At 37.9% G+C, this 12,888-nt stretch overlaps 1 protein-coding gene across 3 annotated transcripts in view; it reads right to left on the reverse strand.

Annotated features, from left to right (window-relative positions):
• Positions 1-121: 121 nt before the first annotated feature.
• Positions 122-12,888, reverse strand: part of TJP1 (tight junction protein 1) — a 40,758-nt gene continuing 27,991 nt past the window's right edge. For 2 of the 3 annotated variants that reach the window (XM_010136727.1, XM_010136725.1), the window contains 5 exons: positions 8,311-8,486; positions 7,172-7,613; positions 5,629-5,846; positions 4,225-4,368; positions 122-910 (listed from right to left, as the gene is read on the reverse strand). In XM_010136727.1, the coding sequence (XP_010135029.1) occupies positions 816-910; positions 4,225-4,368; positions 5,629-5,846; positions 7,172-7,613; positions 8,311-8,486 (1,075 nt within the window). In that variant the 3' untranslated portion in view covers positions 122-815. The remainder of the gene's footprint in view (positions 911-4,224; positions 4,369-5,628; positions 5,847-7,171; positions 7,614-8,310; positions 8,487-12,888) is intronic. The other variant, XM_010136726.1, reaches the window with a different exon arrangement.

Consider the following 12,888-nt stretch of genomic DNA (forward strand, 5'->3'; position numbering starts at 1 on the left):
AGGCGGTTCCCCACCCCCTCCCCCCCTTTCCCCTGTCTCTCCTGATATATTACCTAGGTAAGCACAAAAGCCATACAAACTTAATACAGAGAACTACGAGAGCTAAGACTATTAAAAACATGAGGGTAAGGCATCCCTGCTGGTTAATGGGTCTGTAATGTGGTTAATTTACAAATCCACAGAGGCAACTGAACCACAGCCATCCCACACGCTTGCCCCCGTCCCCCCGTTCTCATGACAGTGTTTCCATATACAGTAAGTAGATGTGTTTGCATTAGCCTCTCAGCAGAGAGCATCTAATCTGTGCTGCCCCAAGGTGATTGCCTTTTCATTGGTCGTGTACACCAGAAGTCATGTAAAAACCAGGGACCAAAATGGAGCCTTGTGAGGTACAAACATACAGTTGTAAAAGTGCAGGCCAAATTCTGTGTTTTCACCAGTGGATCATGAACCAAATTCAGCTCCTCTGAATATCATTCCATTGGTACTTTCAGATTTTAAGCAATGAAATACTAATAGTGCCCTTTAGAAAAAAACAACCCAAAACAAAAAACCCACAAAAGAACAACCAACAAACCAAAGCATACAGAACCTGCAAAATCCCTACCTTGTTCCCACTGTACACTCCCTGCTTGTGGCATGTATTGTGACCATGGTTCAAAAAGTGTTCTTGCTAAACCATTGTTAGTTAAAGCAAGATGCTTAAACACTAAGATCCATTATCACTTATAGAACAATTAATACTTGATAGAGTGGTTCAGTTTATATGTAAGGTCCATCTCAGTTTCACATTATTTACTCAGCTAACTTTATATTTAGAAGTGGTCAATTAGGACTGAGACACAGTTTGCTCCAACAAGATAGTTTGGATCCCCAGGAAGAGACTTGTTCTGCCAGGTTTTGGGGTCACCTGTGGGAGGAAAACACAATGCTGGTGTTTAGTATCCGCTGTCAAACAATGCACATCTTGAAACAACCAAGCTTTTGGATAGGAGCTTTTAAGTTCTGAATCAACACCTTTTTGGATTCTGTTGTTCGGGCTTTTTGGGGTTTTTTTTTGGTTTTGTTTTTTAACCTGCAGTTCGTATGTTGTTAATAAAAAAAATAACCCTTTATTTTCATATAATGTAGGATAGGTCAGTTATTCAACACAGATATGTGGCAGTCAGAAGTTATTAAATGTAAGTCATTCTCCTCTACAGCACCAACACAGTGCTTTCCACATGAGAAGTGTTAAGACTGAACTAGGTATTCACTGGCTCTTTCCTAAATTGCCAGGAAATTAAAAAAAGGACATTTTACAAGCTAATGTGGGGAGGACGCATTTGAAGTTTCTTGGAACACTTCTGAACAGAGATGAGTCAAATCAGAAGTTATGTTGTAACTAAATGCTATGACACTGGTATTTTTATTTTCTACTATGAAAATTATTGTAGACAGGATTGTAGTCATTTTGCAGCTACATCCAGTACAGTTGTTTAAACACCTGAGATATTGACATTCTAAAAGGCATTCTAGTATCTGGCACATACTTAATCTTTACAACAGATCTTCTCAACTCATGGTCAAAGGTCCTGTGTAACATTCTGTTACAAGGGTAAGTCATCAGCTGCCATCTCACCAAAGATTACATTCCATCTGCACAGTCAATTGTCGCTTTCAACTGGGGAAAGTATTCTTCATTATCCACCTAAAACCACTCCTAAATGCTGCCACTATACAAAAAGTGTCATCATCCCACTGCAGTACAGCAGTGAAAAAGGCACTGAAGTTCTTTTAAGCCTTCCAGATAAATGACATTAAATACCTTGGCCAAAACAAATCTGCCTTGAGAAATGTGCAACAAATCAAGAGAACCCAGTCACACAGACTGCAAACACCTGAGACCTTGGTATTAAGTGACATTCATGTACATTCCATATAACCTTCTTGAAGACCTCATGAAAACAAAATGAAGTACACAATGCACTGAGTGATGGTAACATCTGATGTAGGGACAAAGAACAGAAGTGGCCTGTGTATAGTTAGAGAATGCAACCCAGTTCATGGCAACCCGCTGGGACTACTTATTTCAGTCAGGAAGATCCATAATGCTAGAGGATTTTTCATTTTATCGATGCAGGGAATTCCACTCAAAACTCGCATGAGTAAATGTATTAGTGAGAGTAAAACAGGACTGTAGGACAACCAGGTCCTAGTCTTGCACGAGACAACAGTAGACTTTCCCCAGCCTCTCCTCCTAAATACACAGCATTTACATTGTAGCCAGTGCGATCTCCAGCTGGGTAAGATGGTTTTCCCCATACGTACAACTCTCTTTGGAGGAAAAAAAAAAAAACCAAAAAAACAAAAACCACCCTTCAGTATTTTTACTAATATATTCTAACAGGTTTGGCCATAGGTAGCAACTTTTTTTCCCCAGTCAGTTTTAATACCAGAATCATTCAAGCTTTTGAAGGGATTTAACAGCAAAATATCAATATATGAGGCTTAAATGTGGCAGAAAGGATGTTAGTAAGTGCAAATGAATGTCGCTTTTAGGACAGAACATGGATACATTGAGAAAAGATGAGATAGAGCAGACGACTGAAGAAAGAAAACACCCAAAATTGTATAAACTGTTATTATAAAGCCACCTCAAAAATCAGAGTCCCATAACCAACTAATTTAGAAAGAGAGAAAACAATTATTTATTTAAGACACAGTATGGTCTACTTACATATCATAAGACAGAATTGCCTAATTTTAGAGTTTGTCTCGAAAGAGCAATGTTATGATATACATCCCATTTCAGATTAACAGAATGTGGTGTTATATTTACAGTACAGAAAGTGTTAGAGTTTAAATATACACGCTCTTGCTCTCACCCACACATGCACGCACGCACACATCCCACTTTGGAAAGGGAGAAAAACGTCTCCGTAACTTCAGTTACTGTCTAGATCATTTGAGTCCTCTCCCTTCACTTCAAGTAAGTTCATGAACAGGTGCTATTAGTTACGAAGGAAGTGTCGTATTGATTTTGTACATAGTTGTCACATCTTTTGGGACCCTACCATTTGAGTCCATGTTAACACTGCCATGTATACACACACTGTTAAATAGATGCATGCAAGACATGCATATAGTAGCTTATAAAAAAGCAACTAAAAATTATTGCCATTAATACCTCTAAGTTATTGAGTTCCCATCAAGGGGATTGATGCTTTTATCTTTCAAAGCATCAGTGCTTTGGTGTTGACAGTGATAGATACATTAGCGATGGAAGATATGCATACATGGTGGCTTAAATGCCATATACAGAAGCACATTGTTCAGCCATTACTTAGATCATACGTAGACATTAACGGTTTGAACCTTCCACCACAAATTTTGAAGGTAGCTGAATAAAACCTTTGGACTTTTTTCCCAGATGTGCAAACATTCCTTTTCAAAATCACTGTAACCTCGCAGCCATTTCATGAAATTGCTTGAAACTTGCCCAGAACTCTGTTAGGTTCCTCACTGACACTTTCAGCAAATACATTCTCCCCTCGTCCCAGAAAACCACAGTGAGGTAAAAATGAACAGATAAAATTGCAACCTAGTTGCAACTTTTACTACCAGCCAGAAACTTCTGGATAAAAGGCGGTAGAGGAGAAATAGGCAGAAGCAAGCAAGGAAAGTCTTGTGGAAAATCCAGCTACATTAGAATGAACTGTAAATGCTTTTACTGAACACTATAGTTTTCTTAAATGACCCAATTGTTAGCATCAGCTTGCACACATGGAAACAGTTCACAAGCGTTAAATCATGATCTATGAGCATGCAGATTGTTAAGATTTGCCAGAGTCCTATATGGTTAATTAAGCAACAGACAAACACCAGTTATGTTACAAAGGCCAATCAGAGGTACATAATCATTTCCTCTCAATTTTAGTGCGACTATCATTTCAAGTGTATTCAGCTGTAGCAGTCCTCAAGAAAGAAGACAGAATAGAAAAATACGATAATATTTAATAGACTAGAGATATTACTCTTTTTCTGCTATCATGGATTTAGCTATGAATTTGCACCATGAGTAAATGTTAAGAAAGACATTTGTAATGAAAGTGAAATGGGAGAGTTTGACACAAATACAATGATTGGGTTCTTTATATTACACAGCATCACCTTTAGCCAAATTAATTTAAATTATACGATAGCACCCAAAAGCCCCAAAAGGACAGAGGGAGGACAGCATACCCGACGAGGAGTCGGAGGATTTTAGAGCAAAAGACCAACCATCAGGGGTCATAGACGCACAATGTGGCAGGCGCAGCTCCACTGGCTTGAGGAATTTTAGTCCATGAGGCCCACACATTACCAAGGGGCTAAGAAGTGTTTCACCTATAGTTAAAGAAAAAATCTGTTACTGATTCTTCTTGAAATAGGTTCAAAGTATTACATAAGCACATTTTAGAGCTACTCAGCAACTTAGGGTTAGAGAAAGAACATGAACATTTTGACCTGCCAGTGAAGAACGGCATGCAACAAGACTGTTTCTCATAGTCCCTTTTAGAGCACTCAAGTGACTTTGATGGAACATCACAATCTCAAATGCAAAAAGAATAAATCTCTGATGATTAAGTCATGGGATTTTTTTTTTTTTGCCACTGATGTCTATACAGGTGCATCAAAAGAAACAAATCCCCAAATTTGTAAGCAGCCTTGTTCATGCTTCTCTTTGCACTGCAGCTGCAGTGTTCTGCTTGTATGGATTTACGGCACTGGGCTGAAACGAGCCTTCAGCAGCTCAAGAGCCTAACAGCCAAAAAATAACGCATACATACACACAAGTTTATTTTTAAACTCCAAATGTTAATGTAAGGTAATTCAGTTAAGGAGCATGCTATGCTTGGTTTATAAAATTTCAAGTAACTGCAGATTGCAAGTAATGATTTAACAGCAAATTTATGAAATTAACCCCTTTAGTTTCTTAACTTGAGAAAATCAGAAATCTGACCGGTCAGAAAATGTATGTATATTGGAACAGTGGTATGAAAGACTTACTACGAAAAAATTGCTCAACTAATATACATTACTCAACCCTTAAGATGACAGTCAGGAATATACATTTATATAGAAGTCATTTTTTTTTAAACCATGAAGCTGTTTAAATTTTTTCAATTTCTCTAAAAGAAAGTGCTGACTATTTGCAAGTATTGAAGTAAATTCCAAACACCTTACTCAAGCAGAATTAGTTTAAATTGTGTGCTTTTTAGTTATTTTGATCCAACCTATGAGTGAAGAATTATTTCTAAACAAATGCCTAGAATACACCTCTGCACTTTGTGAAGGAACGTTCAGTTTCAAAGATTCTTTAAAAAAAGAGTTTAGAACCTTCCTTTAGTGCATTAGGTAAGTTTTAAATCAGTACTTAGGTCTAGACATGAAATATTCTCAAGTTATAAATAGGGCCTCCAACTTGCTTGCAACTTTCAACATTAGGGAGAATATTGCTTCTCTTACACTTCTTGTGAGCAGTATACTCTATACAGAAACATATTTTATACATTGAAGTATATTAAGGTATTTTGATACTCTATTTTGCTGCTGTTAGAAAGAATAGTATTAAATAACAGAACAGCGCACAGTGCCAGCTCTTACCTTTCTCTTTGTCTAAAGGTGGAAGTATACTGTTGTCTCTGCAGACTTTGAAATATATTTCTTGCTCTATTCCCTCTGGAATGGCTCCTTGTGGTATAATAATACTAACTCCAGTCTCTATGGAGCTCAATACACCACCATTGCTGTTAAATACACCTCTTGCTGTGGCAACAACAGTGTGTCCGTCTTCTTCCTCCTCATCCTCGAGTGCTGAAGGGCTGTATACAAAACAGAAAACCTAGCAGTTTTATCAGTATTTTCCTCCTGAAAGTCAGTGGCATACTGCCTCTAACTTGGTAGCAGAGCACAGCCTACAGCAGGCTAGCACTGACTTTAGGAAATCGGTAAATGTGTCCCACAAGCAATTGTGCAGGATAACCAAAACAAAAGTAGTTCCTAGCTCTGCCACGAGAAGAGAAGGTTTTCACAAAAAAACCCACCAAGGCCCACAAACTGCAAATGTTCAGAGAGTAGTTAAAGCAAGAATTTCAAGACCACTTGAAGCTTGTGTTTTCAAGATTCTCTGAGAAAAATGCCTCTGGAATCATACAGAAAGAGCCTGCCCCAGCTACACACTGCAGCTCAGTAAAACTAAATGTAATTAACATCTGAAATTTTCTATTTCCTCCCAAAACTGTGTTATGACTTTAATACCATGAGGAGTAATAATCCTTACTCAAGTCACACTGAACCCTCTATTCCGATACACCCTGAAAACAAAGACCAATAAAAAAAAAAAAGGCATTCCATGCAATTTTTTCCAGGTCATCAGGACGTAAGTACAGAGAAAGATAACTTCCTAGCAGTCTACAAAACTGTAGCATCAAAACACTTCTCGTGCTTCAAAAAACACATAGGATTCATTCTTCTATTATGTTTGAGTTACTCCAGCATCAAGCAAGATTTTAAGTCTAGGTCATGCATTACTGTGAAATCAAAGAAAAGTAAAACACTGTTCAGCAAATATTAGAGAAAATAATTTAATGAATTAAAGCAAATAGCTTAAGATTGTAACATTAGCCGTTACACTTGACCTAGTTCTTATAGTTAAAGCACAGCAGGCAAGCAGGGGCTGCTTTTAAGCAGCCTTTGTTCCTTTGTCTCACAGTAAAGAGAGCCAGTATGAAACGGTTAAGTGATTTTCTCTTTTTTGCAAGTATTTTTAAAATACCCCTTACACCTGTGTACCAGGAAGTCTCACTCTAAGCACACAGATTCAATACAATTTGGTACAACAGCTATCCTTAGAAATTAACAAATTACCACCATCTACCAGAAGATTTGTAATTATGAGGAAGAGAAATAAAAGCCATGCCACTCTCTAACAACAAGACACAAGATGATAGAGGGACACAACTTGGAGTATCTATCCAAATGCTGTTCAATGCCCTTCGGCAGAAATTTAGAATTGCAGGATCAATTTTTGAGCTGCAACGTCAACAGAAGTTGGAAGCACAACCTAAAAAAGCACAGCAGTTTTCCACAGGTTTCACAGCTGAACCTCTATAGATGTGCTAACAGAAAGAATAAAGCAGCAGCTTACCTTACAGGAATGGCTTTAGGCACAGCATTAACATTATTTGGTTGATATTTAGGCTTGTCGACCTGTACAGCAAAGGTATCCATTCCACTATCGAACTCGGGAGGCTGCGATGAGCTGTGTGCTTTCAAAATTGCTTGAGGAGAATTTGGAGATTTCGATGGCAACTCTGGTTTGTGTTGAGCTTCATTTGGCAAGAGATTATGGTTGAATTTAGGACTTTCGAACTTGCGCTCAAAGGGCCTTGCAGCACTAGTGTAAGGTTTTGTTGTAAAGCGGTTGTAAGAAGGAGTGACTGTTTTCTGAACCTGTTCAGTTCCATTCACAGGGCCTTTGTCAGGGAAGCTTTTCTGAGGGTAATAAGTGGACTGCACAGTGTCTTCTCTAGAGGATCTGAAAATTGCTGGCTTATTCTGAGGTGGAGGAGGGTCAGACACAGAGTTAACTGCAACACAAAAAAATACCAGAATTGGTCAGTAACTATCAGAAATTTCTAGTCACATACACTACAGCATAAGACAACATTTCAGTCAATTCTACACCTACTATATAAAACACATACAAGTCCAGCTTAGCTCTTTTAGCTCACATGTCCTCCTACTCTAGCTCGCATGTTAAGGTAAGTTACCCAGTGTTTCACTAAACAGATGTGTTAGATACAGTGTGTTAAGACCTTTCAATAAAAATGGTTAGACTGATTTACACCACAAAAAAATGCCAGTACTGAAGTACTGTAATACAGTTGCAGAAAATGGAAAATTCAGTTGGACTGAGCAATCCTCTCAATGTGAAATTTTTTTTTTCCTGTTTTTAGACGCCTATGACTATCACTCATGCCTAAAGAATTCTGATCCAAAGCATAAAAAGGTACATTTTCTAAGTACTGGAAGTTGTACTTCATCTTTGCTGAGACCACTAATTATCTAAAGCACAGTTACAGTGACTAATAACACCTGAAGTTACGGTTTCAGACAGGATCAACAAATCATTTCACAAGACTCAATCTCACTATAGAGGAAAAAGCTATTTTCACCAATAAGTTTCAGTGAGAGAACACCATAGTTACCAGTGTAGACATGCTGAAGCAACCACCCAAGTGATATTGTTACTGCATGAGACAGGTTAGTTTTCCAACTGCTCACCTTCAGAAAGCGCAGGCTTGTGATGTGCTGGGAGAGACAGGACAGGGCTGTTGATGGACTGAGGTTGTGTATACTGGACTGAAGGAGCAGGGGGAGGAGTTGTAACTTGAGCAATTGGCTCATAGCGTTTTTCACCAACAGACCTATCCATTGATTCAGTATCGGTTGGCTTCCCCCTGTTGAAATAAAAGAAGAAAAAAATCCCACACTTGACTCTTCAGTTTCCTCAGGGCTCTGAGCTCCTGCATTCACTGCTATTATTTTTCTTCTATGATCACTTCATTTCCATATCTTCCTATAAACATTAAAACATGATTTTCTTTAATATCCTGTCTCAAGTATAAAAACATTTATTGATAAACACAAGAGATTAAGACAACATTGAATCTTTAGAAGAAGATTAGTAACACAAACCATGGCAAACAGAAGGCAGATGACATTTCAGGTGTATTTGCATAATTGCCTTCAAGATCTCAATTTTTCAATTTCTCTTGGGGTAACTTCAACGAACAAGTGTTCTCTAATTTAGCAAGCATTCAAAATAAAAAGATAAACCCACTTGTTTGGGGGGGGCAGTTTTTGAAAAGCATAATTAGCCAATGGATTAGCCAATTAGGATGATATATTCTAGTACAAGTTTTCTAAATACACCTAGTATTTGAACAATGCCATCTTAATTAGAAATGTAAAAAGCTTAAGCTTCACTAGCTTTATGTGCATAATAAAGGTAACTTTAAAATCTTATTTTCAAAATATTTTTCTTATCCTATAAATATTTTTCCAGAAGCTTATTTCAGGAAATTATTAATTTCACAAATACCCATAATTTTGGACTACAATATATTGCACATACTTTCAGAATTTGTGCATTTAAAACCTTAAGTGCACATAATGCCTGTGATGAAATGTAACAGTGAGAGGACACCTAAAAACATCCTCACATCAACAACAGTCTTACCACTTGATGTTCCTTTTCAAGTAGTCATAGCTAGTGTAAGAGCCAAGAAATCTAGGTGATGGCAAAGCAAACAGCAATAGAAGAATGAAAGAAAATAGTCATTCTATCTTGAGCATATTATTTTGTCACACTGTTAGTCCTAGCAGTTTTCATATGATGAGGACATTGAAACGGAGAGACACTACTTTTAACGGTGATATTTCTGGTAAGATCTTTACTGTATGTATGTATATGCACAATGATCACCTACTATACTGGAAATTCTGTCAGTGAGTTTGGAGGTGGTCAAGATCTCACACTGACAGATACTGAAATTCAGAATGAGATGACACAGCCACCTCTTACTACCTGTATGAACACAGTTCAATATATTGAAAAGTGAACAAAATATAAAAAAAATACTGTAACAATCTCTCACTTATGCTCTAATTTGCATTAATTTCTTCAGTCTTAAGATACACAGAATGATGGTGGGTTTGTACCACAGAATATGTACTGAGGGTACATTCATACTGCTGTAGAAACACTTGCTATCAGCTCATCCAATAGCAGAGCCCACACCGTAAAATGCTACTGATTTTGTTCAACAGTTCCTACAAGGACATCTTTGAACAACTCTTTATGAATACTAGAAGAGACAGAAAACCCTTTATTTTTATTTTGCTTATGTGTTGCAAAAAAAATACATTTTACATTAGGACAGCTATTCCTCACCCTTTCACTTTCTGCACACTCAGAAATGCAACGAGCAACAGTTTTAGCTACCAATAAGCATACCCTTCTGAAGAAGTAAGACATGAAACCAACAAAAGGGCTGATCAGCTTTTGAAAGTCTGCTTGATGTCCTCAGGAATGTCAAGCTCAGTGAGCTAAACAGCATCTCTGAAATCAATGTTGCAAAAGAAAATCGTTTTATGTCCGCTGTGTAAGCTTTCATTTGCACTGATTTTATATAAAGCCATTCATCCAATCGCCAAAGTTACTGCTGCATGTTCCCCTCACTGTTGTCTTTATTCCAGGTGGGTAGTAACTGCTTTCTCAGAAAGCTCCCCACCTGCAATCACTGCTTCCCTGAGGAGGTATTAACCAGGGGAAGGCAGCACTGCAAAAGCCCGCAGAAAAAGACAACACCATGCTCTGTACCTAGTCAGAACTGCTTGCCAGCTTTCTGAAGAACTAAGAAATGGGGAAGGGTAGTACATTTTGATTGAGGAATCAGAAGAGGGAGCTGTGACAACACAAACACAACCAGCACAAAGCTGTGCTTAATATGAAGCATATTCTTCCGTCATAGGCTCCTGACCAAGAGCCAGCCAGAATCCTCACAACCTGTATGTAATGAAAGCAGTCCACAACAAAACGCTTGCTCAAAACTTGCGAGTATATAAAGTTCCTCTAATTATCAATATGCTCTTTTCTAAGCTGTTTCCCGCTTTTGCTATAAACTGCTACTTTAATTTGAAATGAAGCAGAAATGAACCACTAGAACAAACGATGGCAACATATTAAAAACCTCAGTATACAATAGAAAATTTATCCAACTGCGTTGCTGATCTTCATGTCCCTTTCAAAAAGCTCCAACTCTGTAACAGAAACATAAGAGCTCAGCTAGAGCAGTTTACGAAGTTAACACAAGACACTTGCTCTCTGCCTCCTCATGAGGCTGTAACTGATCACGTCAGTACTCTTAACCCTACTCAGTACACAATTTAGGAAAGCGACCTCATTCTACAGCACATCAAGCTAAGGCGGGCAACTACACTGAAACAAGCACGAATAAATCCACTACTCTCAGCCTCAGGGATAGTAGCCTCAAATTGCTGTCACTGTTTTAAAGATCCACTGATTCATGTCCATTTACAAGTTCTATTTTCTCACATCAAGAGACACTATCCCTTATTCTACAGTTACTGACAACTGTAACATACAGATATGGCAATACCCACACAAAGCACCTTTTTGTAATGGCACAAGTTTCCTCAATGATGCAAATAAAACCCAAATTAAGAGTAAACCAATCTGTACACACATCATAGGAAATACTTTCACAATACTTACTCAGTGGCAAAGAACATCACATAGCTTTAAGTTTAACATTAATATTAAAACCTGAAGAAGTTGCCGCTTTTGCTCAAGAATAAATAAACCCGGTCTCTGTACCCAAAATATATTTTATAGATTATGCAGGCATAAGATATTGCATCACTAACAGTTCCTGTATCATCCAAATTTAGTCCTGTTTATTTTTAGAAAAGTTTATTTGCAGAAAAGCAATTAACCATATAAATTCACTAAAAAAAAAGATGAATAATGAGCAAGTAACAGAGTACAAACTGGAAGCTGGTGAAAGAAGAGACCTAAATATGAATGCTTTCTCAAGACAGCGATTGTTCTGCCCATGCAAGGACACTGCAGTATGCTTCTAAAGGCGGGACCATCCAACTGAGTAGTGGCCTTGTTTACCTCATTCCAATTATTTCCATTAATATTTCAGTCTTGGCCTATTTGCACTGGACTAGCCCGGGTAAATTTTCTTTCCCTTGTCTTCCTGTTAAAGGTTACATTCTTTCATAAAGAGAAAAACACACCACATTTTTGTCCCTTGACATATGAAACTATTAGCCTTAAAACCAGACTTATCTTACTCTTCTGTGGCGGTAGCAGTGAGACATCACCTTCCCATAAGCACAAGCGCTGAAGTTACACATTAACTCATAACGAAAGTAAACCAGAACTGAGCAGCCAATGAATGAAGTGTCATGTCAGACAGAAAGAGTAGGTAGAAGTACAGAACAATCTCTCTCAACTAACAGCTGTTCTGCAGCAGAAGTAAAATAAAAAAACCCCAATAGTTGTGTATATTTCTCACATTTTTCAGTGCACGTGAGAATATTGCAGAGGATAACAAATGTACAACAAAAGCTTACAACACTCTCCACCTGAAAATATTATCTTCATTATTACTTGATGAAAGCGTACAACATCTCTCCCAAAGCATTACTGGCATTCACGACAGTAAGACAGCTCATACCTACAGATCAAAACAGACAATCTGTGGCTAACATTGTTTTTTGCATGTGGGAATACAATTCTGAAAGCTACTGCAACACGCGCGAGATCAGCCACCACTTTTTTTTTTTTTTTAAAGTCTCTTCCTACGATGCCCAGAGAGCAGGACAGATAACGCTTCCATCTTTCTATCATAAGACACAGGGCAAGTGAAAAGGAAGGATAAAGAATGCCCTTGACTGAGAATGAGAGCTGGTTACAGATTACTATACACATTCCTGCCTTGCAAATGCAAAAAAGTAAAGTAATAGTTACCACATGCAGACTTCTTGATTAGAAAAAAGTGAATCCTTTAAAACTTATCAAACGTTTGGAAAGATAGCAATATTCTGAGTTCAGAGGATGACACTGAATATGGTAATATTATACAAATAACAACAGGATTCCCAAGTCCTTGCTCAAATCCTCTAAGACACACACTAGAACACAGGGTATCAAGTACACAAGGAACAGCTTGCACGTACAATTCGTACCGTAAAACTTCAGCAAGCCAGTTTACCATTTCACTCCTTTACATTAAGGTTGCCAGATTTTCAGTATGACCCGAATAG

This window comes from Buceros rhinoceros, unplaced genomic scaffold (assembly GCF_000710305.1).
Source record: "Buceros rhinoceros silvestris isolate BGI_N320 unplaced genomic scaffold, ASM71030v1 scaffold10175, whole genome shotgun sequence".
Lineage (NCBI taxonomy): Eukaryota > Metazoa > Chordata > Aves > Bucerotiformes > Bucerotidae > Buceros > Buceros rhinoceros.